The sequence below is a fragment of the Dermochelys coriacea genome, chromosome 5 (assembly GCF_009764565.3).
Source record: "Dermochelys coriacea isolate rDerCor1 chromosome 5, rDerCor1.pri.v4, whole genome shotgun sequence".
Classification (NCBI taxonomy): Eukaryota; Metazoa; Chordata; order Testudines; family Dermochelyidae; genus Dermochelys; species Dermochelys coriacea.
The window spans coordinates 58,809,874-58,836,613 of NC_050072.1; the positions used below are offsets into that span (position 1 = coordinate 58,809,874).

Here is a 26,740-nt window from a genome sequence, read left to right on the forward strand (position 1 = left end):
TATGAGCAGAGTTATTTTCTTCTTTAAATAAACCTGCATATATTTTGTAGTACAACTTCTTCCACTGACACATCAATAATTTGCAGAGTTAACTAACACAAACAAGTGACACCTATTAAATAACGAAGGACTCATTGCTGGTTTTCATCTTATATTCTGTTCTGTTCTGTGTCCTTTATTTAGGATGGGCTGTGATAGGTAATAATCAGGAACCAGGAGCATTATTCTTTAGTGATTTCCAGAATTGCCTTTGGGAATTTGTGATTCAGTTAATTCCAAACATTTGATAAATTTTGGTCCCAAGTGAAGGTTTATTTTCTTTATGTGAAATACAGATCAAGGGTGGGTAAGAGGTAGAACAAATACAGACAATCATGTGCTGTACATAGATCCTAATTTTCATTGGAAACAAATAATCTGAAATGAGCAATTATATGAAAGTCTATGAACCTATATATTATCCAAATTCAAAGAGGCTTTTCAGTGCATCCTTCAATGCTAGCTTCTCTGGTGTCTTTTATGCCATCAAGCTTAAAGTGTCACCTGTCGAGAGTCTGATGTGAGGGGGAAAAAGTACAAAAAAGCTCAGTGGAGACAGGATGACTGATTTATTAGAGGACAGGTAATGTTTGTAACAGAAGAGGTCAGAATCACATGTGGAAGCATAATTCTTCCTTCGGTTTCTTTGCACTTCATGGACCAACTTTTCCATTAGCTCTTATTAAAAAAAAATATATATATATATAACCATGAACTCCTCTGTTTTTACTTAATTATGTAGGACTGGATTCTGTAATCAGATCTGGCCTGTTTGTGCCACTAATACAGTGCAAAGAGGCCAGTAACTGGTCACAAGTTGCCAGCAGTGAAATCTCCCGCCACAGGGAACACTCTGCTGGCACCAACATGCCAGTTCCTATCATGCATCTGTCACCACCCGTCTTGGAATAGGAGGTATGTCAGGAGTGGGCATGGCAGAGCAATGCTACCCTGTGTCTGTGCTGCACTGGCATAGGGGCCATAAAGGATCTTTCACCCATGACAAAAGTTATAGCTTCTAGGAAGAAGCACAAACTCCTACTTGGTTCAGGGCTAGCTCCCTGGTACTACCTGCACCAACCAGTGATAAGCCATAGAGGAGAATCATAATATCAAGAGTCCAGTCTAATTGCCAATGAAGTCAATGGCAAAACTTGTATTAAGAGAGCAGTGTAGGGTACCAAATGTGTGACTACTAAATTATGTATGGCTATCTTGGTGATATTTATTACACATGGAACAAAGTACAACATAGCACTAAATCTGACCTTTAAGTATTCATCTGTACAAACGTATTTTCATTTCTTTCTTTGAGTGTTCTGGGCACATGTGACCTTGTTAAATTCAGACCAACCAGCCACAATACACTTCACAGAAATTGAAGGTATTTTAGAAGCAAAAAAACCCAAAACAAACAAACAAAAACAAAAAAACCAAAAAAATAAAAACCAAACCAAACCAAAAAACCAAAAAACAAGTACATGAAAACATTCTCATATAATTGTTGTGATTTCTTTGTTGAATCAATGTCACCATTGCAGTTAATTATTGATACTCCTTCATGGTTGGAACACTCAACACAAACCCATCACAGTTTACCATGGTTCTGATACATTTATATATTTTGCATAGTATGGTATTTGTTTTCCAAACAATACTGCTACTTCAAAATAGCTTTTTATCTTCCTTTCTCAGGGTCAGTGTGGAAAATGAGATCCTTAAATCTGGGTTTATGAGTTGTGAACTGATCATTATGGAAAATGATGATCCTGGGGGAGTATTTGAATTTTCTTCCTCTTCCAGAGGACCCTACACTATAAAAGTAAGTTTCCGTGGTAGACACCTGACCCTAAAAGTATATTTGAGTACCGGGAAACAGCTTGATATTCCATCTCTTTTTAAAGGAAGGGGAGTCTGTTGAACTAGAAATTGTCCGCTCCAAGGGGACACTTGTCAAACAGTTTCTGCGCTACGCTGTAGAGCCTAGAGACAGCAATGAGTTCTATGGAAACACAGGAATTCTGGAATTTAAGCCTGGTGAAAGGGAGATCATAATTACTCTGCTAGCAAGGATGGATGGGATTCCAGAGGTAAAAGAATTTTTGTGCACTTAAATTGTGTTCACAAATTGTGTGGTTTTAACCATTGTTTATGACACAGATGCTTTCTCTTGTAGATTTTAGTGACATTTTCGATGGGTTTCTGTTGGCTCTTTTCAGTCTTTCTTTTCCCTATCAAGGGACACAGAAATAGAGAGAGACTGACTGACCTATAAAACTGTCACATATTATGATACATGATTTGATATGAAGGGAGGGGGGGAGTAGCTCTCTTTGGGGGACACCCAGCTAACCAGTCAGATGTAAAATCCCTCTTGGTCTGTTCTCTGCTTGGTTTATCAACTGAAATGGCCCCTTAACTTTGTGGTCATAAACGAGTTCAAAAGGTGAAAATCCCAAACTGGGATGCGGTACAGCCCTGTAGGCAATAAGCAACTGCTGCAACACTAGGTCCCAATAATTGGATTGCTCATTCACAAATTTACGTATCATGGCCCCCAAAGTCCCATTAAACTTTTCCACTAGGCCATTTGTTTGATGGCGATAAGGGGTGTCAACCAAGTGGTTTACGCCATGAGCTTCCAAAAGACGTTTCATGGTCCCTGCCAGGAAGTTAGTTCCCAAATCTGTAAGGATGTTGGAGGGCCAACCTACCCTGGCAAAAATGTTTACCAATTCCTGGCTCATGCTTTTAGCCCTGGTGTTGCTTAGAGCTACTTCTGGCTGTTGGGTGGCAAAATCCATGAAAGTCAGTATGAACAGCTTTCCTCTGGGTATCTTCTTAGGGAAAAGACTAAGAATATCCACAGCTACACGCTGAAATGGAACCTCAATGATGGGGAGTGGCTGGAGAGGGGCCTTGACCTGGTCTTGGGGCTTTCCCACCTCTGGCACACCTCATAAGACCGGACATAGGTAGAAACGTCCTTGCCCATTCCCTCCCAGTGGAATGACTTCCCCAAATGGTCCTTGGTCCTGTTCACTCCACCATGGCCACTAGGGAGATCATGGGCTAAGCTCAAGAGCTTTTCCCTATACTTAGCTGGAACTACCAACTGTCCCTAAGGCTGCCAGTCCTCCTTGTGCCCGCCATAAAGGGTCTCCTTGTATAAGAGTCGTCCTCCTATAACAAACATTAGAAGAGCTCAGAGGCAATTGGTCGTTCTGTGCTGCTGTCCAAGCTCCCTTGAGTTTCTCATCCACTTCCTGCAAGCAGAGAAAAGGGATTTTACAGCTAACTGGCTGGCTGGGTGTCCCTCAAAGGGAGCTGTTTCCCCCACCCCCTTCATGTCACACACATATACTTGAAGTTGTTTTGCATGAGAATGTATTAATTGGGGTCCTGTGCACTTTGCATGAGTATTAAAGTTTCTGTGACACTTGTTGAAAGGGTAGGTTTTGTCCTGATGTCTTTGATCAAAGTTTCCTCTTCCTCCATTATTATACAGCATGCTGAAGTTCTGTTGTCCACCTGACTATGCCTTTCACACCAGAAGTAGCTGTATCTCAGTGATGCTGTTTGCAACTAGTATTGGTAGAGCTTGGAATGAAAGGTGCCACATACATGTTACATGATGGTGATGATGATTTGAAATTTTACCCTTATGCTTTCCTCTTTCTCCACAACCCATTTGAAAGAAGAGCAACTTTTTTTTTAATCTAAGGTGCTGAGTAGGGAATTGGCAGATTAGGCTGACATTTGGGTTTGAATGATGATCAGGTTTTGGTCCTAATATTGAACATAAGAACGCCCATACTGGGTGAGACCAAAGGTTCATCACCAATGCCAGGTGCCCCAGAGGGAATGAACAGAACAGGTAATCATCAGGTGATCCGTCCCCTGTCACCCATTCCCAGCTTCTGGCAAACAGAGGCTAGGGACACCATCCCTGCCCATCTTGGCTAATAGCCATTGATGAACTAATTATCCATAAATTTATCTAGTTCTTTTTTAAACCCTGCTATAGTCTTGGCCTTCACAACATCCCCTGGCAAAAAATTCCACAGGTTGACTGTGTGTTGTGTGAAGAAATACTTCCTTTTGTTTGTTTTAAACTTGCTGCCTATTAATTTCATTTGGTGACCTCTAGTTCTTGTGTTATGAGAAGGAGTAAATAACACTTCCTTATTTACTTTCTTCACACCAGTCATGATTTTATAGACCTCAATCATATCCTTAGTCGTCTCTTTTCCAAGCTGAAAAGTCCCAGTCTTATTAATCTCTCCTCATATGGAAGCCATTCTATACCCCTAATAATTTTTGTTGCCCTTTTCTGAACCTTTTCCAATTCCAATCAATTTTTTGAGATGGGGTGACCACATCTGCACACAGTATTCAAGATGTGGGCATACCATGAATTTATATAGAGGCAATATGATATTTTCTGTCTTATTATCTATCCATTTCTTAATGTTTCCCAACATTCTGTTCTCTTTTTTTGATTGCCCCTGCACATTGAGTGGATGTTTTCAGAGAACTATCCACAATGACTCCAAGATCTCTTTCTTGAGTGGTAACAGCCAATTTACACCCCATCTTTTTATATGTCTAGTTGGGATTATGTTTTCCAATGTGCATTACTTTGCATTTATCAACATTGAATTTCATCTGCCATTTTATTGCCCAGTCACCCAGTTTTGAGAGATCCTTTTGTAGCTCTTCGCAGTCTCTCTGGGACTTAACTATCCTGAGAGTTTTGTATCATCTGCAAATTTCGCCACCTCATTGTAAACCCTTTTCCCAGATCATTTATTGGGATGACATCTATGTCCCTGAATCCAAATGTCACCTCCTCCCCACAGAAACTGGGCTTACAGTGGCAACTCCCTTTCTCCAAAAGACTATAGGACTTTCTTTACCTAAAATGTCACCTGGAAAGGTATCCAGATGGCCTGCAACACCTCATTCTGCAGTGCATTGGGTCAGGAGCAGGTGGCTCTTCCCTCTTCCTGGGATCATCAAAGGTTGTTGGGCAACAGCTTCCCCTCATTTTCAACTCTCTTGTTGTTAGCTTGCTGATTCTTGAAGGGATAAAATTGAAACCAGCTGCTTTGCTAACTCGTTTGGTGGCAACAAGGCAAACATTTGTTAGGTGATTAGTACCTGGATGATCCTTGAGTACAATTCTGTGGACACAAATGCATGAATGTTTGATCATTTTTACAAATGTGCTATTTTGTTCTTTTATGTCTAGTAATGAATGCAGATCTTAAATAGGTACTGTGACAGGGTTGAGTTGGATGGCTACAGGAGAGTAATAGAAGGCAGATATATTAGCCCCAGGTTAAATAGATCCCTTTTCCCTGGGTAAGGTAACAGGGAAGGTTCCAGAACAATCAGGAACCTTCTGGAGACAATTAAGACAGACAGGCTGATTAGAACACCTGCAGCCAATCAAGAAGCTGCTAGAATCAATTAAGGCAGGCTAAATCAGGGCACCTAGGTTTAAAAAAAGAGCTCACTTCAGTTTGTGGTGCACGTATGAGGAGCTGAGAGCAAGAGGCACTAGGATCTGAGAGTGAGAACGCGGACTATTGGAGGACTGAGAAGTACAAGCATTATCAGACACCAGGAGGAAAGTCCTATGGTGAGGATAAAGAAGGTGTTGGGAGGAGACCATGGGGAAGTAGCTCAGGGAGTTGTAGCTGTTGCACAGCTGTTCCAGGAAGCACTCTAGACAGCTGCATTCCACAGGGTCCTGGGCTGGAACCCGGAGTAGAGGGCGGGCCCGGGTTCCCCCCAAACCTCCCAACTCCTGGTCAGATACAGGAGGAGTTGACTTGGACTGTGGGTTCAGAAAAACGACCAAGCTGAGGGCTGCCATGAAGCTCCAAGGTGAGCAAATCCGCCAATAAGCACAAGACCCACCAAGGTAGAGGAGGAACTTTGTCACAGTACTTGCCCTAGAAGTAGGTTCTTTAGATCCATGCTATTTACTCATATTTCTGGAAATGAATAGCTGATGGAATATCGCCACATAATCATTTTGTACCTTTGTACACTGTGATGTAGTATGTGTGATGTGCTAAGTGACCTTATTACTACATATAAGCTGATGACATTCCCTACTTTCAGGGATGGAAATGGGGTGCTGATCATTATGCAGACGTTAGCAAAGGAAACACATACTCATTGATTTGCTTTTTAAAGCTGTAACTCTTCTTGCCAGGTTGGTAATGGTGGATTGTGGTCCATTATTTTCATGCTGTGAGTCTGTATGATTTTTCTGACTTAGTTTCCCTGTTCTAGCTGGATGAACTTTATTCTGTGGTACTCAGTAGCCACAGTGAACTGCCAAGCAAGTTGGGAAGTGCCACAAGGGTCAATGTAACCATTCTGAAGAATGATGATCCAAATGGAGTAATTCAGTTCCTTGCTGATGAACTAGCAGTAACAATAAATGAAAGTAAAGGAGACGAAGTCTATGCTGGTAATTCCTGTTTTGTTCAAGCTATTATAATTTAACTCATACTAACACCCTTAAAACCATAAGGTTATAGGAACAGTGATTGCTTTCCCAGAAAGAGATCACTTACTGCTGTGCTGAAGGAGGCTTCTGTTACATCCATCTGCCTATACTAAACATGGATTTTTTGCTTTCTTTTAATCTTTTCTCTGTGAGACCCGTGATCTTGATCTTTTATTCTTTTGTTACCTGCATCTGCTTAAAGCTACATTTTCCATTTTTGTCCTTTTAAACATAGAGCTCTTTTGGGAGTAAGGCTTTTTGAGTAGACTAATACAATTATTTGCATAATATATCCTCCTTTGGGAAGTTTTGTGGGAAGAGATTCAAAATCTGGAGTATAATTTTCTTTTTCTTCCATTGCGCAGCTGCTGTTTTATGCCTGATTCTGCAAACACTCACTCCCATGTTTAACTGTAAGCATGTGACTAGTCCTATTAGTTCTAAAGGGACTATTCATGCGAATAAAGTTTACTATAAGTGCAGAGGTCTAGCTGTGCAGATCCTGGAAACAGGTTGAGCCCTGTCGCGCAGATATATGGCTGTACATGTAGGGTTCAGTTGTACAAGTTGCTAAAAAGTGCTTCCTGCAAGGCTCTGACTACCAACAAGTTCCATTGTTGTCACAAGAATTGAGCATGCTGAGCACTTTGCAGGATATGGTCAGAATTTTGCAGATAAGGTTTTATTTCACCAGGAGAGGCATATCAGTTAGCTGCCTGGCTCTTCAGCAATTATACCCAATTTGGAAATGCCTCCATGTACCTATTTCTTATATCCATGTGACATTTTTTATATCTTTTATGTAGTTGTCTCACATATTGTGTTTTTAATGCTTCTACAAAAAGGAATCCCAGAATGATTAGTTCCCCTCCTCTTCTTTTTCTTTGAATTGGCTTTGTCAATCTGCCTCTCTTTGATTTTTATTATTTTGTGTATGCACACTTATCATACTGGATGTTTGCATTTCACAGCTGCTTACAGAATTGTAAGAAACCAAGGAAACTATGGAAATGTCAGTGTGTCTTGGGTTGTTGAACCAGTCTCTACTAATGACATCTACCCAGTGCAAGGGACAGTTTTCTTTGGAAACCAGGAGTTTTCAAAAACTATAACCATTTACTCATTGCCAGATGAGGTAAATATTTTAGACAGATATATTCTGTTACTTTACTTTGGTGTGAGAACACTGAGAGACATGCACTATGACTTGAAACTTTACAAAGCAGGAATTTTTGTTTTAAAAGAAGCTAATTAAAAGAACCAATTCATAGACGATGAAATCAAAATCCTCAAACAGCATGGAGCTAGACCATAACAGTCATTGAAGAGGAACATAACCTTAAACAAAATATACCAGGATATGAAATTGTAAGTTACAAGAGGCTGTTTGGGTCCTTAAAAAATAGAAGTCCAGCCCAAGGGAAGCCAATGAAAGAAACATAAACTATGGATGTATAGTAGAATATATAAGACAGAAATCAGGAGGGTTAAGAGGGAATTTGAATAGTAAGTAACACATAGCCAAAGACACATAAAGCAACATGAAATTATTTTAAGAGTATTGGAAGAAGGAAACGGAAAGAGAATTTTTAGATCTACTGGACCACAAAGGAAATAAAGGGAACAATTAAGGAGAAAAAGGAGGCTATTTCAGAGAAGGTAAATTACTTCTCTGTATCAGTATTCACCAGGCAGGAAATTAGAAATCTATCCCAGACCTACTCTTTTCAAATAATAGTTAGAGTAAGGCATTAAGATTCTAGTTCAGCAAAGTACTTATGCATGAATTTAAGTCACATTAACTGCATTGGGATTTAAACATAGGGTTGAGTGCTTTCCTGATTTGGGGCTCCAAAGCTGCAGACCTGTGGTGGTTTCTTGTCCCTTTCTGTACAAGCGTATGGATAATTGTTAACTGGAGCCCCATACACATATCTAAGGATGAGTAAATCAGGACTGGCCCTCAGAGCTTTCTCTGCTTTTGATTACCTCATTTTAATTTCTTCCTGTTTGCATGAAACAGATTTACTTCATATTTCCTCTTTCTTTAGCTACCTGAAGAAATGGAAGTGTTCACCATCAGCCTAGTCAATACCACTGGGGGAGCCAGAGTTGGAAACACAACCAGTGCAGTTTTACAAATCACAAGGAACGATGATCCCATATACTTTTCAGGTTAGATCCCATTCCTTTGAAAGTGTAGTTACAAATACATTTACTGTTGTTAGTGTTCTTATTCCCCAGACAAGATAAATGTTAAAGGTGAAATCCTGATCCCATTGAAGCCAATGTCAGAACTCCCATTGATTTGAATGGAGCCAGGATTTCACCCAAGTGCTTTATATTTTGATACATTTTTTTGCTAGCTTTCTTCCCCAGGGTGCTTTTTTGGGTCTGTTGTTTCTTTTTGATTTAGCCAGAGCCTTTTCTTCATGTGTCTCACTATTCCTTTTTTTCGTGCTGAGGTGGGGTACGTGGCCAGGTCAATATCTTCCTATGCTGAAAATGTTTCCTCAGACTTTTCCAGATTTTCCTTCTGTCTCCTTGAGGAATCATTCTGCAGTTTACCTTTGTAGGTTTAAACAGTGATGTCTAGCATAGGAAGCTGATAGTCTGAAGGACGCTGCTGAATTTGTAATTATCTGTTTCAGATCCTGTTGTTGTAAAAGTTCAAGAAGGAGATTTTGTTCACTTTACAGTCTTAAGGAATGGATCTGCTGATGAAGTCATTACTGTTTTATATGCTACTGTCGATGGAGGAGCCACAGCTGAAGAGGGAGATTTCATTTCCAGTGGAAGGAGTGAAGCTCTTGTGTTTGGTGTTGGGGGAAGAGAACACAAAATATCAGTATTTATTAGTGAAGATGATACCCCTGAAACCGATGAAACTTTTTACATCATCCTCTTTAATTCTACAGGTGAAAATACTCATTTGCTCTAAGTATAGTAGTTGCCTCTCTCATTTTGTTTTTGCTGTGAAATCCCATCTTGTGAAGAGTTGATAAAATAGTACGTTCTCACTGCTGAATTTCACAATAGGAAAGTGACTGTCAACAGAACTGTAAAATGATCATGCACAGTGTGTATTGGATTTATGCCTGTATTCTCTCTTGTACTGAATTTCTTGATTGAAAGCTCACAAACCAGATAATATTGTTGATGCGATTTCTGCAGAAACCCTTATGCTGTAATTCTCTATATGGGTTTTTTAACCCTTTAAAGTTAACATTTGGAAAATCAGGATTGCCATTGAATTGGCTATCCTTGTGTTAAAGGATTTCTTCATTGTAGAAATGAATATAAATGAGGATTTTTCTGAACTCATGGGCTGCAATGGTGCCAGGCATATGGCTGGTGTATGGAAAATAAAATACAGAACTGCCATATTTTGGGAGAATGGTACATAAACAGGCCTGTGTACTCTTGATATTATTTTGGTATGGTGTGTTGTATAAATGATTTTTTACGTACATTATGGTTTGTGCAAGTTCCCACCTGTGTGTGAATAGATTTCAGAAGTTACACAGTGAACTACCAGTGAAGAGTAGATTTATAACCTAAGAAATAATAATAAGACTTAAAAAACCCTGGAGTTCTTGGCAAGATAAAATGGTATGAAATTGATTATTCCTTTCATTGATATTCCTTGTGCACTCATTTCAGATAAAAATGCTTATGTGTTTAAAAAAATTCCCCTTGCACTATCTGTTCTAAAAAGATGATGCTGTTGTGGAAATCTTCATTCACATACTCATAATACCAAACAAAGAAAAATATGCCACAACTTCTGAAGTACTATAAGTGATTCTGGAGCAGGGCTCAAAAAAACTTGATCGAACATGGAATTTATAAGTAAATAAGATATTGGCCTTGGTCCTGAAAGGCACAATAAGACTTCCACTCCAGTGGAAGTGTGGGTGGACTCTTTAGAAGGTGTGAATAAAGTTAAGTACTAAGCATAGTAGAAGTTAGTCTAAAGTCTTTTAATTGTTTGGTCACTTTTAAGAGTACGGGGTGGAAAAAAAAGGGAGGGAATGGACAGAATATGTACATGCCTGGGGATGGGTGAAAATGAGTGTGATCCTTGGCATACAAAGGAGACACAGCCTCACACTCCTCTCTTTGGCATTAGTCCTGCTATTAGCCAGGAATAACATGGCAGTCAAATAGTAGTGTTCTCCCTAGTTCAGGACCAGGCTCCCCTACCCAGCTCATTACTTTTATCTTGCACTTGTACACACAATACTTTACACTTGCACTGTGCGGGATAAAGCCCATTGTAATTTATTGCCTCTGTATTTCCTATTATACTCAAATATCTCAAATATTGCTTATATAGGTAAAGATTTGAACCTTTAATTTTTTGTCTGTTACATATGCTAGAAAATATTTGGATATGATAAGAAAACCATTCCATTGATAATCACATTACATTAGCTTTCTTCTTTTTATTGGGAACCATATAAATCCTTGGCTTTTAGGTGACACCGTAATCTACAGGGCTGGGATGGCTACAGTTGTCATTGAAGCGAATGATGACCCGAATGGAATTTTCTCTTTGGAACCTTTTGACAAGCCAGTGGAAGAAGGCAAGACTAATGTTTTTTTGTAAGTAGTGTTTAAAATGATACCTTCCAAGAAATACTTTGTGATGCTTCATTGAAGATATTTCAGTCTAAGCCACATACCAACTTTGCATGTACAATAGTTACATAAAGGAGACTTTTGAATTAAACAAAGTCTGAATAAAAATAAATTAGAAGAATATTTAGAGGAACAAATGTTATGTTATAAAGTATGTTTACATAACAAAAATGCATACAGAAACTACTCAGAGATTTGATAGATGAGGTGTGTATGTCAGTAATCATGATGTGGTTGGCTGATGATATATTTTTCATGTACTGAAGATATGAAATAGCTGAACGATCAAGCAAACATGACCTAGAATAATAAACTAACACTAAATAACCCAACAACCCCTCCCCCTAACACTGCAAAAAGAAAAGGAGTACTTGTGGCACCTTAAAGATTAACAAATTTATTAGAGCATAAGCTTTTGTGAGCTACAGCTCACTTCATCGGATGCATTTGGTGGAAAAAACAGAGGAGAGATTTATATACACACACACAGAGAACATGAAACAATGGGTTTATCATACACACTGTAAGGAGAGTGATCACTTAAGATAAGCCATCACCAGCAGCAGGGGGGGGAAGGAGGAAAACCTTTCATGGTGACAAGCATGTAATTCCAGCAGTTAACAAGAATATCAGTGGGGGGTGGGGTGGGGGGGGAGAAATACCATGGGGAAATAGTTTTACTTTGTGTAATGACTCATCCATTCCCAGTCTCTATTCAAGCCTAAGTTAATTGTATCCAGTTTGCAAATTAATTCCAATTCAGCAGTCTCTCATTGGAGTCTGTTTTTGAAGCTTTTTTGTTGAAGGATAGCCACTCTTAGGTCTGTGATCGAGTGACCAGAGAGATTGAAGTGTTCTCCAACTGGTTTTTGAATGTTATAATTCTTGACGTCTGATTTGTGTCCATTCATTCGTTTACGTAGAGACTGTCCAGTTTGGCCAATGTACATGGCAGAGGGGCATTGCTGGCACATGATGGCATATATCACATTGGTAGATGCGCAGGTGAACGAGCCTCTGATAGTGTGGCTGATGTGATTAGGCCCTATGATTGTATCCCCTGAATAGATATGTGGACAGAGTTGGCAACGGGCTTTGTTGCAAGGATAGGTTCCTGGGTTAGTGGTTCTGTTGTGTGGTGTGTGGTTGCTGGTGAGTATTTGCTTCAGATTGGGGGGCTGTCTGTAAGCAAGGACTGGCCTGTCTCCCAAGATCTGTGAGAGTGATGGCTCGTCCTTCAGGATAGGTTGTAGATCCTTGATGATGCGTTGGAGAGGTTTTAGTTGGGGGCTGAAGGTGATGGCTAGTGGCGTTCCGTTATTTTCTTTGTTGGGCCTGTCCTGTAGTAGGTGACTTCTGGGTACTCTTCTGGCTCTGTCAATCTGTTTCTTCACTTCAGCAGGTGGGTATTGTAGTTGTAGGAATGCATGATAGAGATCTTGTAGGTGTTTGTCTCTGTCTGAGGGGTTGGAGCAAATGCGGCTATATCGTAGCGCTTGGCTGTAGACAACGGATCGAGTGGTATGATCTGGATGAAAGCTAGAGGCATGTAGGTAGAAATAGCGGTCAGTAGGTTTCCGATATAGGGTGGTGTTTATGTGACCATCGCTTATTAGCACCGTAGTGTCAAGGAAGTGGATCTCTTGTGTGGACTGGTCCAGGCTGAGGTTGATGGTGGGATGGAAATTGTTGAAATCATGGTGGAATTCTTCAAGAGCTTCTTTTCCATGGGTCCAGATGATGAAGATGTCATCAATGTAGCGCAAGTAGAGTAGGGGCATTAGGGGACGAGAGCTGAGGAAGCGTTGTTCTAAGTCAGCCATAAAAATGTTGGCATACTATGGGGCCATGCGGGTACCCATCGCAGTGCCGCTGATTTGAAGGTATACATTGTCCCCAAATGTGAAATAGTTATGGGTGAGGACAAAGTCACAAAGTTCAGCCACCAGGTTAGCCGTGACAGTATCGGGGATACTGTTCCTGATGGCTTGTAGTCCATCTTTGTGTGGAATGTTGGTGTAGAGGGCTTCTACATCCATAGTGGCTAGGATGGTGTTTTTAGGAAGATCACCAATGGACTGTAGTTTCCTCAGGAAGTCAGTGGTGTCTCGAAGATAGCTGGGAGTGCTGGTAATGAAGGTCCTGAGGAGGGAGTCTACATAGCCAGACAATCCTGCTGTCAGGGTGCCAATGCCTGAGATGATGGGGCATCCAGGATTTCCAGGTTTATGGATCTTGGGTAGCAGATAGAATACCCCAAGTTGGGGTTCTAGGGTGTGTCTGTGTGGATTTGTTCTTTTTCAGGGAGTTTCTTGAGCAAATGCTGTAGTTTCTTTTGGTAACTCTCAGTGGGATCAGAGGGTAATGGCTTGTAGAAAGTGGTGTTGGAGAGCTGCCTAGTAGCCTCTTGTTCATATTCCGACCTATTCATGATGACGACAGCACCTCCTTTGTTAGCCTTTTTGATTATGATGTCAGAGTTGTTTCTGAGGCTGTGGATGGCACTGTGTTCTGCATGGCTGAGGTTATGGGGTAAGCGATGCTGCTTTTCCACAATTTCAGCTCGTGCACGTCGGCGGAAGCACTCTATGTAGAAATCCAGGCTGCTGTTTCGACCTTCAGGAAGAGTCCACCCAGAATCCTCAGACAGAGACACCTACAAGATCTCTATCATGCATTCCTACAACTACAATCTGAAGTGAAGAAACAGATTGACAGAGCCAGAAGAGTACCCAGAAGTCACCTACTACAGGACAGGCCCAACAAAGAAAATAACAGAACGCCACTAGCCATCACCTTCAGCCCCCAACTAAAACCTCTCCAACGCATCATCAAGGATCTACAACCTATCCTGAAGGACGAGCCATCACTCTCACAGATCTTGGGAGACAGGCCAGTCCTTGCTTACAGACAGCCCCCCAATCTGAAGCAAATACTCACCAGCAACCACACACCACACAACAGAATCACTAACCCAGGAACCTATTCTTGCAACAAAGCCCGTTGCCAACTCTGTCCACATATCTATTCAGGGGATACCATCATAGGGCCTAATCACATCAGCCACACTATCAGAGGCTCGTTCACCTGCGCATCTACCAATGTGATATATGCCATCATGTGCCAGCAATGCCCCTCTGCCATGTACATTGGCCAAACTGGACAGTCTCTACGTAAAAGAATGAATGGACACAAATCAGACGTCAAGAATTATAACATTCAAAAACCAGTTGGAGAACACTTCAATCTCTCTGGTCACTCGATCACAGACCTAAGAGTGGCTATCCTTCAACAAAAAAGCTTCAAAAACAGACTCCAATGAGAGACTGCTGAATTGGAATTAATTTGCAAACTGGATACAATTAACTTAGGCTTGAATAGAGACTGGGAATGGATGAGTCATTACACAAAGTAAAACTATTTCCCCATGGTATTTCTCCCCCCCTACCCTACCCCACCCCCCACTGTCCCTCTGATATTCTTGTTAACTGCTGGAATTAGCCTACCTTGCTTGTCACCATGAAAAGTTTTCCTCCTTCCCCCCCCTGCTGCTGGTGATGGCTTATCTTAAGTGATCACTCTCCTTACAGTGTGTATGACAAACCCATTGTTTCATGTTCTCTGTGTGTGTGTATATAAATCTCTCCTCTGTTTTTTCCACCAAATGCATACGATGAAGTGAGCTGTAGCTCACGAAAGCTTATGCTCTAATAAATTTGTTAGTCTCTAAGGTGCCACAAGTACTCCTTTTCTTTTTGCGAATACAGACTAACACGGCTGCTACTCTGAAACCTAACACTGCAGTATTTCATTGTGCAGCTGATGCTGATGTCATGGGAAGTTACCTAGCTGATTCCCTGCATCTTGCTTTGAAAAGTTACCCTCCATTGTTCATTGTTTTGTTTTGTTTTGTTTTACCTGCCTCTTACAGGAGGACGTGGCCCTTCAGATAGGACACCCCTTTAGGCTGAAAGCATCCTCCCCTAAGCTGACAATAAAACCCATTACTCTTGTACCCTCACAAGGAATGCATAAAGAAAAGGAGTACTTGTGGCACCTTAGAGACTAACAAATTTATTAGAGCATAAGCTTTCGTGAGCTACAGCTCACTTCATCGCTCACGGAAGCTTATGCTCTAATAAATTTGTTAGTCTCTAAGGTGCCACAAGTACTCCTTTTCTTTTTGCGAATACAGACTAACACGGCTGCTACTCTGAAAGGAATGTATGTATCCAGAAGCAGAAGGGGTTAAGAAGTTGGGTTTGCTTGGCAGGTGGCTCTAGTTATCTGGCTAATTTGCTCAGTAGGAGGTATATAAGCTGCTGACTTCCCCAAGAACAAAACTGACAGGTCATAGAGATCAGTCAGAGAGGTTATATTAAGGGCTCCAGCCTAAGTATCTGGGAAGGGGATTTTTTCATATTACTTTTTGTTTTCTTAGACTCAATCCATTTTTTGACAGAAGCATGTGGCTGGGACCCTCATTGGAAAGGTCCTTGTGATGTATTGCTCTGTTAAAGGCCTAATAAATACAGCATCCCAGGAAATGGCAACACTTGGATATTAAGCAGCCTGGTGTTTGGTATCTTTTTATGCTGGGGGAACCTTGGTTCTGTTATGATTATCTCTTCTTTGTAATCCTGTTTGCAGAATGAGTGGGCTGAATTTGACCATGTGTGAAGAAAGTTGATTTAAATTAAGAGTGAGGTGTGGGAGAAGCAGAGCACACCAGTTTTTGATGAGGCTCTGTTTAGCTAGAGCATTGTCAATATTATATTATTGACTAACTATATTACTGGTGCACTTAATTGATAAAGGCACTGTGAATGGCTGCTTTGCTTTCTTTCATTTGTGGTGTTCTGCAGTGCCTTTTAGTACAATATGTTGTTGCCAGATAAATATGTAAAAGAGCGAAATTCTGTTTTCAGGTGCACCAGTGTAAACCTGGAGTAACTCTTGATTTCAGTGGTGATAACATCAATTTAACAAAGCAGAATTAGCATGGGGTGACTGAATGTGGGGAAAAATATTTTGATGAATAAAATTACAGTCATTCAACTACATTCCATGGCCACGTGTATATTCTTTTTAATAGAAACCCCTAGCCTGCTGCATCTGATGTATGGAAAAACAGTTTACATAGGTCACTGTCATGGAGAAGTCCTAATCTAAATAAAATTGATGAAAGAGACAACTAGAAAAAGGCAGAAGGGTGGGAGTAGATCAAATTGTAGCCCATCGTACAAGGCTGGGCTTGGGTTGTAAAGAAGGATTTGATTTTTGGAGGTCACTTGGTACACATCTAATAGAACTCTGTTCCAAACAGAAGGCAGCATGAAAAAGATTAAATATAATACAGTGGCCTACTCCATGTGGCACACCTCCATCCAGTATCTTGCCCCAGTGACTGTTTAGCCTACTACAGCATTCTACATTCGCTCAGATGGTAGAGGCCTGTGTTTTGGAGCTGTGGATGCTTGGTTCAGTCCCTACTGACAATTATGATGTTTATATATCTTCAGCTGAGATTTGTGGTGTATGCACATGTGGGTCTCATCAAATAAAACTAACTCACATGTTGGTGAGAGACTAGACCTCCAATACCAGTTACACAGAGTGGGTGAGAACAGTGAATTTGGTTGCTTCTTATAGGCTTGGAACTGTAATATTTATGAGATATAGAGCTCCTTTCTATGCTTAGATATGCAAGTGCATGTTTCCATGCAGCTTAAAAGTACTGCACTGCAGGCACTGTTATAAGCCATACTAGATTTTTTTGGAATGTGTGTAATGTAGAGTCATGTAGCTGAGAGCGGCATTGAGTCATGAGGGTGCAGATCTTCAACAGGGTAGGGAAAGGTGTTCCTCGTACTTAAAATGGCTGTGGATTATTTAGATAACTGTAAATTGTACTTGTATAGTACTGGCTTGCATCTAGATTTCATTTGCTCTCGCTGATTGTTGATAGACATTTGCCAGAAAGCTCACTATGTCTAATTCATTGCATAGGATCGTGAGACAGAGAGGACACTTTGGCAATGTTTCTTTGACCTGGCAACTCTTTGGGAACGATTCTGCTTTGGAGCCAGGACAAGAGTTCTATGAAATCTATGGTATTGTATGGTTCATGGATGGCGAAGGATCAAAGCCAGTAACTCTTCATGCCATTCCTGATAAAATTCCTGAATTCAATGAATTTTATACCTTAAAGCTGGTGAATTCCTCAGGTACCATTCCCCTATCCCACACCTTCTAAAACCAGGAGAATTTTATACCTTAACTATAGAAAGTTTCATAGAAGTAGCTCTGTTTCTGACATTTGAATTTTTTATTTCTATCCTATAACTTTCCAGCAAGAAGTTTTATTTTTACATCTTATTTTATTTTAGTCACAGCTTGATCCAACACAGATGCATGAGTACTGTACAGATATTCTATTCCTGAATTTATTGTTCTTATGGTAAATTTGAAACAGTCTGGTGGCCATTTAGGGGTTATCTCATTGAGTGATTTCTGACATGCAGCTCTTTAGTAAAAACAATTAAGGGCTACATTATGGCCAAGATTTTCCAAAGTGACTAGTGATTTGGGGTGTATCAGTATTTTGGGTACCTAATTTAGAGGGGTCTGATTTTCAAAGGGAGGTCGCTCAGTGTTTTCTGAAAATGAAGCCTCTCTAAAGCTGAGCACCCCAATATGGATTCTCCCCAAACTAGTAGTCGCTCCTAAAAATGTTGGCCTATGTATTTAAAGCACAGTCCTTCAACAGAGAGGGAAGTGACAACCCTTTGGGCAGCTGAATGCTATTGGTGCTGGTACAGTGCCGTGGTTACATAATTCTGCCATAATGTGTTTTGTCCCTGCACAGAAGTGCAAATGTGGGTGAGTGTGGCTACTTTCATTACCACGAGACCCATCTGCTGCTTTTTATAGACTCCAGGACCATGGCAAAAGTCTCCTTTGCTTGCTAGAGACTTCTTTGCCCAGAAAGAAATGAAAATATCTCTGACCCTACCCCAATCGGTTCCTAATGACTCAGTATTTCATGCAACTCAACAAACTATTAGTGTGAGAAATCCATAGACCTTTCACTATAGATCTATGGATCCAACTATAGACAGGACTTGCTGTGAATAGCTCTTTGCAGTCCAGAGGCAGTAGGCCAAGTTCTGCTCTCATTTATAGTAGTATGAATCTGTAGTAACTTCAATATTAATGAAAATAAATTTGGCCCAGTATCTCTACCAGATGACTCAAACATAGGCCACTTCTGTGGCTAATTCAACAGAAATGGGGTGAATCAAGTCTCTGCAGAAAGTCACTCTTTGCATATTTTATATCTAACAATGGATAACACATGAGTGACAGCACACTTTTAAACAGAAATCGTTCATGCATGTTTTTAATTTAATAATGTTGAAGCAACATTTGATTTATAGTAGAACATTTTGAACACTTCCTTTATCACACAATTTTAGTTCCTTTGAAAAAGTATTTTATTATTGAAAGCAATTTTTGGTTGCTTGAATGGATCTTATTTTAGATAGTGGTATCTGAGATGGGTTCTTAAGGAATCTTATTAACTTTTTTGGTTTAATTTGCATCACACAGGTGGGTCTCCAGGCCCTGGTGGCCAGTTAGCTGAAACCAATCTTGCTGTAATTGTGATGATCCCATTCAATGATGATCCTTTTGGAGTCTTTGTCATAGACCCAGAGAGCCAGGACCGGGAGATAGTGGAAGATGTTCTCTCTGAAGATGATATCTCCTACATTACAAACTTTACAATTTGGAGGCAACAGGGTACCTTTGGAGTTGTCCGGGTAGGCTGGGAAATATTATCCAGTGTGTTCCCAGCAGGTCTACCACCAATGATAGATTTCTTATTGCTTGGATCATTCTCAAGTTCTGTACAGTCTCAACCTCACAGGAGGCGTCATCACAGTGGAACAGATGCTTTGTACTTCAGTGGAAAAGAGGATGCATTTGGGACTTTTGACCCTGACTTCCACTTCAGTTGGGATAACATGCTTGCCAACTTTACATTTTCAGCTTGGGTGATTCCTAACCCCATCAGTGATGGGTTTATAGTAGCAAAGGACAATTACAATGGGACCATGTATTATGGTGTGAAAATCCAAACAAATGAATCCCATGTTTCTGTCATGCTTCATTACACAGCACGGGTGTCCAATATTACATATGTGGCCAAGACAACTATCATGAAATATGTGAAAGAAAATACTTGGATTCATCTTTTGATTACTCTGGAGGATGGGACAATTGAGTTTTATATTGATGGAAATCCAGTGCCTGGAGGAATAAAGAGCCTCAAAGGAGCAGCAATTGTTGATGGTGAGCAAACAATCTTCATTTTTTCTTTTTCTATAAAAGTAAAATTCTGCACTAAGCAGCAAGTCCAGTCCCACTGAAAGTATATTGAATAACTTTTGAAATAAAACTACTATATGTGAAATTTTCCTTTTTTAACTAGAAGCAAACTTGATAGATTTTTCAGAAAATAGATTTCATGGAGTTATAGTAGTACAACTTCCATTAAAGTCAATAAAGTTATGCAGCTGAAACTGCAACATTTTGAAAATAGAATTTTATCATGTCTATTAACTTGCCTGAAACACCTTATGGATTTAATAGAATGTTTTTTTTCAGGATTTAGATGTACTTGAACATGTGTATGCATAATAGTTTTAAAATTCTGCCGAGAAATATAGGCTCTACTCCTGAAAACACTCACAAGAACACATAAGCATGTGCATATTATACTGTGAGGTGTTAGGATGTTCCAGGTATGTGTCAGGCGCACAGGATGAACATGGTTTCTGGATGTGGTCTGATATAGTTAGCCTTTGTGAAATGCTTAAGATGCACAGAAGGTGCTGGAAAGGGGTTCAGAGAGATTCAGAAATAAACAGCTCAGAAAATGAAAAGAACTGCAAAAGAAATGCATCCTTTAATAGCATTAATGACACCACTTCTACAAACAACTAGAAAATCAATTATTTTTCTCCTTTAGAGAAGGGAAAAAATGATGAAAAGGCTTACGATACGAAGATTTTTATGATGCCACTATCGTAGCACAAGGGGCTGTTGTCGTCTTTCTCCCTGTCTATAGTGGAGAGGCCTAGACATGGCAAAAGAAGAGGGAGAGGTGATTCCTGAGGAGCTGTGAGAAATACAGCTCTGCTTCTCCTCTGCAGCTCCGGCTAGCGATCAATCTCTGCATCGCTGACTGTAACTTGTTAGAGAGAGAGTATCAGTTAGTTAGCCACAGATGGTTCACTGGCTGGTGAGCAGTACCCAGGTGAATGACTGGGAGGGAGGATGACCATATGTCCCATTTTGGCTGGGACAGTCTTTCTCTCTCTCTCTTTTTTTTTTTTTTTTAATCCCTGTCCTGACTGTCCCAACTTTTTTGCAGAAGTGAGCATTTGTCCCATTTTGCTTTTGCCAACTGATAAAGTTGGCAAGAAGAAACGGTACAAATGCCCACTTTTGTCAAAAAAGTGGGGTGCAGCGATGCCAACTCCATATGCAGGGAGGAGTAGGGCTTGGGCACACAGGATTGCAATGCCAGCCCCGTGCAGGGAAGGGTCTTTGAGTGAGCGATGCCAGCCCCATGCAGCAGTAGGGGGTGGCTTGGGCGACTGGCTGGTGCATGGGGTGGGCTTGGGTGAATGGCTTGGGCCAGCCTCACGCAGGAGGATGGGGAGGGCTCGTGCTAGCCCCATGCGGTATTGGGTTTTCCTTTGGGAAATATGGTCACCCTAATGGGAGGGCAGTTCATGGGGATATTATACTCACTTTCCCCTGCCACACTGATATAATCTTTGATAGTTGTCTCATAGTTGTTATGAGAGCCATTGCATCTCAGTGGTTTAAGGCAGCCCTACTCTGAATGCAAGGACAAACCTTACACCGATTTTGGGTGGCTAGCATAAACATGCTCAACATTTGCACTTCAGTTGATGTAGATCAATCACTCGAATTACAAATGATTGAATGCTCTAATGTGAGCTAAGCCTTTGGAGGAGCTTTCAGATATTTGGGGTGATCTGTACAGTTGCTTGTAATGTCGGCCTTTGTACCATTCTGTGGTTCCTCAAGGGTTTGATCTAGCTCTGTCTGTCTTCTCCTCTTGTTTTCAACATTATCTATTCTCTAGTTTCATAGTAGTAGCTGTCATGACTTAATTTACTTATCTTTAGCTGGCTTGGCATATCTTCTAAACATTTGTTCGTCCCTACATGTCTTTTGGAGAAAATATATTAAGATGATATCCATACTGTTCAACATAAACTTGTTGTTTTATGAGTGAGAGCTCAGCCAGGGTATGACACTTACATTATTAATGAGGTTACAAGAGCTAATAAGCCAAAAGAAACCATAGATTCATAGATACTAAGGTCAGAAGGGACCACTCTGATCATCTAGTCCGACCTCCTGCACAGCGCAGGCCACAGAATGTCACCCACCCACTCCTATGAAAAACCTCACCCATGTCTGAGCTATTGAAGTCCTCAAATCATGGTTCAAAACTTCAAGGAGCAGAGAAGCCTCCCTCCAGTCAACCATGCCCCATGCTACAGAGGAAGGCAAAAAAACCTCCAGGGCCTCTCCAATCTGCCCTGGAGGAAAATTCCTTCCCAACCCCAAATATGGCAATCAGCTAAACCCTGAGCACATGGGCAAGATTCACCAGCCAGATACCCAGGAAAGAATTTTCTATAGTAAATCAGATCCCATCCATCTAATATCCCATCTCAGGGGATTTGGCCTATTTACCCTGAATATTTAAAGATCAATTACTTACCAAAATCCCATTATCCCATCATACCATCTCCTCCATAAACTTATCGAGTAGAATCTTAAAACCAGATAGATCTTTTGCCCCCACTGCTTCCCTTGGAAGGTTATTCCAAAACTTCACTCCTCTGATGGTTAAAAACCTTCGTCTGATTTCAAGTCTAAACTTCCTGGTGGCCAGTTTATACCCATTTGTTCTTGTGTCCACATTGGTGCTGAGCTTAAATAATCCCTCTCCCTCTCCTATATTTATCCCTCTGATATATTTCACCATCATGACAGCTTTTCATTTACACACTTCTGTTATTTCAGGGTAAAAGTATCAAAGTAGTATAAATGTTCATTTCTCTTTCAGGTCCAGGAATAATAAGAATTGGTGCAGGGATGAATGGCAGCAGCAGATATACAGGATTGATGCAGGATGTGAGGCTTTATGAGCGTAAATTGATGCCAACAGAAATCTATGAACTTCATGCCACCCCAGCAAGGACTGATGTGAACCCAATCTCTGGATATTTAGAGTACCGACAGGGAGAAACTAATAAGTCATTCATTGTGTCTGCAAGAGATGAGGAGGAGGAGGAAGGAGAGGAGTTATTCATACTAAAGCTTGTCTCTGTGCATGGGGGAGCTCGAATTCCAGAAGAAAACACCATAGCAAGATTAAGAGTACAAAAAAGTGACAACGCCAATGGGCTGTTTGGCTTCACAGGAGGATGTATTCCTGAAGTAAGATGACTATCAAAAAGATGAGTGAAATTCTGGATCCACTGAAGTCAATTGACTTCAGTGGGGCCAATATTTCACTCTATTGCTTTCGGTGGATGGGAAACAAAATCATTTGGGTTTAAAATTTTGTGGACAACACATTTATCTAATATAGCACAATATTCTTTCATACTGGAGAATGAAATTCACACCTGTGCATTTTTTAGTAACTGTTCTGAAAAACCCATAAAATATTTTTGTTTAGAAAATAAATCAGCCCCTATTTAGTAGACTATTCATTACAGCAAGAATTAGTGATCATGAAAATAACTCATTCTTCACTCATGTCTAATATTTGAGACTAAATTTGTGACAGGTTTCAGAGTAGCAGCCGTGTTAGTCTGTATTCGCAAAAAGAAAAGGAGTACTTGTGGCACCTTAGAGACACGAAAGCTTATGCTCTAATAAATTTGTTAGTCTCTAAGGTGCCACAAGTACTCCTTTTCTTTTTACTAAATTTGTAGTAAGTTTCCCCCCTCTACCTCCTTCTTTCTTGGATTGTGAGTATTGTAATTCTTTACTTATTTCTCTACATGAAATCCAGTATGCCAGACAGTGTTGCCAACTCTTGCAGTTTAATTGCAGTGTCATGATAGTAGGGGTTTTTCTTAAAACCCCAGGTCCTGGAGTGAAGTAAAATTTATTATTTTTTTTTAAAAATCATACAATTTGTGATCCAATCTCATGACTTTTTCCAGGTAGGCTCAAAATTTTTGAACACTCTGGTTGGCAGTAATGTTGGCCCTATCCTCCTTTCCCTTCCCTTTCTGTGCATGTATCTATGTTCCTTCTCACTGCCCTCTTCAGTTTGCTTCTCCTATTACAAGTAAACATCCTCCAGCAGGGCCTGGAGAAGAGCATGAGCTCACCACAGGATTGCTCAGGAGAGTGATGTTATCTTGCTAGGACATGAGGCAGGAAGTGCAACTGAACGTCCACAAAACCGTAATTGACCAAGTGCTTTCAAATTCAGAAAGTAAAAAACAGATATGATAGGGTTTTTCCTGCAATCTCTTTCAGTTCGAGTAGTTTAAGGGGTTACATGCCACAATGGTAAGTACAACATTTTCAGATGAAAATGTGGTTTTCATTTGTCTCTCTTGTCCTGAACCTTTTGTAAATATTTGTTTTACATCCTTTATACCCCCAGTTTACTGACAAGGTCTTCATTGTTTTCTAAATGCCTATTTGAGAGCAATGAAACAACTACATCAAACTCTAGATGTATTATCCTAGATTTCTAAACATTGGTGGTCCAGATTGTGATAGCATTAATTGCTTTGAAAAGTACCATATTCCCAGTAGTCCCGTCAAATCAGGCCTTCAGTGCTCTTTCCCAAACCTGGCTTCAAAGAATTTATCAAACAACTGAAATATTAGGTCTGTACAACATTGGTAAATCCTCATAGAAGGGAAGAACTTAGCCCATATTCTGTTGAATATGTGGAATATTAACCAGTAATTAAATTGAAAAGCTTTGCCATGCATTAAAAAATATAACTATCCTTATAAACATCCACTTTGTTTTAATATTTTAAGTGTTAGTCTTTTCAACATTTTAAATAAAATCTCTGTTTTCAGTGGTTTGTAAAGCACAGATAAATGGGAAACTAAAATCATAATGGCTTTATGTTTGGAATCTTCTGTGACTTTTTTCATTACATCATCCCTATTTGTCCTCCAAAAACATCATAAAGACTTCAATCTTCTTGGTTTGAATGAAAGTAATTTCCAATTTGGACTCTGTTTGTTTTTTAAGTGCCTGCCATATGCTGTGATAATAGATTACTTCAGGTCCAAGTGCCATTGATACAGTCTCATACCACAGATCATCACCCATGCATGAAGCAAAATTAAAAATTAATAGGAAAAGTTAATTGTCCAGTACTCATCTTAAATCTATTTCAGCAGGGAAGCAATAGCTAATGATTATATGGCAGATACACAACATTGTTTTAGCATGCTTTATATACATATCTGTCTACTAGGGAACTAAGTCATGCTCAGTGTACACTGGAAGCTGTCATACAGCATACAGAACACATGATTACTATTCATCTTAAACCTTTTCAAAAGTATGGCTATCTGGTTAAATTATTTTCTATCATCATTCCATGACAATTATTATATGTACAGAAATTCCCAATAAATATTCTCTGAAATTCTTCTATATTTTTTTCATACAAAGAATACTGTGGTACAGACCGCTTGATTTTTTTCACAATTATTTATATACGATGATTGAAAACTGAAAGTAAGAAAAATTCTCTCTGTTTAGCTTAAGTAATGTTGAGAATGGAGAAAGCCCGATCTATTTTAAAGATTGAATTGCTAAAGGAAACTAAAATCATTGTTCAGGAATGTAAAGTAGTAAATTTTTTCCTAAATTTTGAGAAAGGTCTTGAATTGCAGTAACATGGAAACAATTTTCCTGAAGACCTGATAATTTTTAAACGATCACTTCTGTTGTACTGATTCACTTGAAACTTGTACATTGTTGTCAATCTTCTTATTTGCTTACAGACTTCTGATGAAGGTTCCACTATATCGTGTGTTGTGGAGCGTACACGGGGAGCCCTGGACTATGTGTATATATTTTATGTTATCTCTCAGATCGATTCCACCAGCATTAATTACTCTGTTGCTGATTTTGCAAATACCAGTGGAACTATCACATTCCTTCCTTGGCAGCGATCAGAGGTAAACCTGATCTTATTAAAGTTAATCATCTGGTTCCGTGCAAGCCTCCTGGAAAATACCTTTTTGTGTACTTTACTGTTCTCATACTTGGAAATGTTTCCTTCAGACAACTGTTATGGAACTTTATTGAATCTGTCACTCCTTATAACTAAAAGTGATGTTATATTCCTACATCTATTTATAAACAAAAAGTTTATATTTACAAAAAATAAAGTATAGGTGGACATGAACTGAAATATTGGCTCTAAACACCATTGAACTTGGAGGAAGTTTGGATTCAAGTCTGAACTTTGACTCAAACTCATCTCTATATAAAAAGCAATAAAAGATCAATTTATTTTTAAAAATTAGTAGCAGTCAGATCTTTACACAGATGCTCAGATCAAGTGTTTGGTGTCTCCTATTGCTCAGTTCTTTTCCTGTGAGTTTAATTGTGGATTGTGTTGTGGGAACTCGTACATACATTTGAAGAACAGGTAAAGGAGTGAGATAGGGTATGGCCTTTGGAGATGTTTTAAAAAGTTTATTTTTTTTTCTTGTGTTGCTTGAATGCCGGTAAATACAATGATAAACATTGTTGGAAGTTTTGCTGTCAACTTCACCCATGCAGCTCTCTTGAAGTCTGTGTAAGGGATTGAGCCAGACCCATTGAAGCCAATGGAAAGAGTCTCAGTGACTTTTTTTTTTGTCCAGCTCTACCAAAAGGCCAGGGGACATTTTGATATGGTTTTAATCAGGCTGCAATTTTATTATTAGTGTCTGGGACTAGCTGGCAGATAGAAGTGTACAGTGTAGAAGTATACAGTGTTCAATCTATAATTACCCAGGGGACTTCTGCCATCTCCCCATCTTTTTCCATCCAGCTGCCCCCAGCCAATCCATTACTGGGACCTTACCATCCACTCCCCCCTTGTAGTAGAGTTAAGGTGAGCTATAAGGGGGAAGACGGGTTGGCTCCCTGCCATACCAATGATAGGAATCCCCTCCCCCCCAATTCCATTCCTTTAATAAAAATGTCCTTATTGAGTCCTTTTCCAAGCCATTTACCTGGTCACTATATACCTTCCCTATGGAGTACCTGCACTGGACATCCAACCCACACATATAAAATGAGTTGCGACATAGCGTAGAGCCCTTCCTGAACCTGCTGTGTGGAAGGCGTAAGAACCCCAACTCCATGTAGGCCAATCTGGTGGTAAGGGAAAAATTCCTTCCCAGCCCCCCTACAAGGGAAGG

The 26,740-nt window shown here is 40.0% G+C and overlaps 1 protein-coding gene across 1 annotated transcript in view; it reads left to right on the forward strand.

Annotated features, from left to right (window-relative positions):
• The window catches only part of LOC122460127 (adhesion G-protein coupled receptor V1-like), a 60,728-nt gene extending 34,321 nt beyond the window's left edge, over positions 1-26,407 (forward strand). Inside the window, exons 11-21 of the mRNA XM_043514161.1 lie at positions 1,735-1,861; positions 1,944-2,129; positions 6,349-6,529; positions 7,540-7,703; positions 8,620-8,743; positions 9,220-9,486; positions 11,050-11,176; positions 17,222-17,439; positions 18,824-19,567; positions 22,392-22,765; positions 25,328-26,407. Coding sequence (XP_043370096.1) covers positions 1,735-1,861; positions 1,944-2,129; positions 6,349-6,529; positions 7,540-7,703; positions 8,620-8,743; positions 9,220-9,486; positions 11,050-11,176; positions 17,222-17,439; positions 18,824-19,567; positions 22,392-22,765; positions 25,328-25,723 — 2,908 coding nt within the window. The 3' untranslated portion in view covers positions 25,724-26,407. The remainder of the gene's footprint in view (positions 1-1,734; positions 1,862-1,943; positions 2,130-6,348; positions 6,530-7,539; positions 7,704-8,619; positions 8,744-9,219; positions 9,487-11,049; positions 11,177-17,221; positions 17,440-18,823; positions 19,568-22,391; positions 22,766-25,327) is intronic.
• Positions 26,408-26,740: the final 333 nt, after the last annotated feature.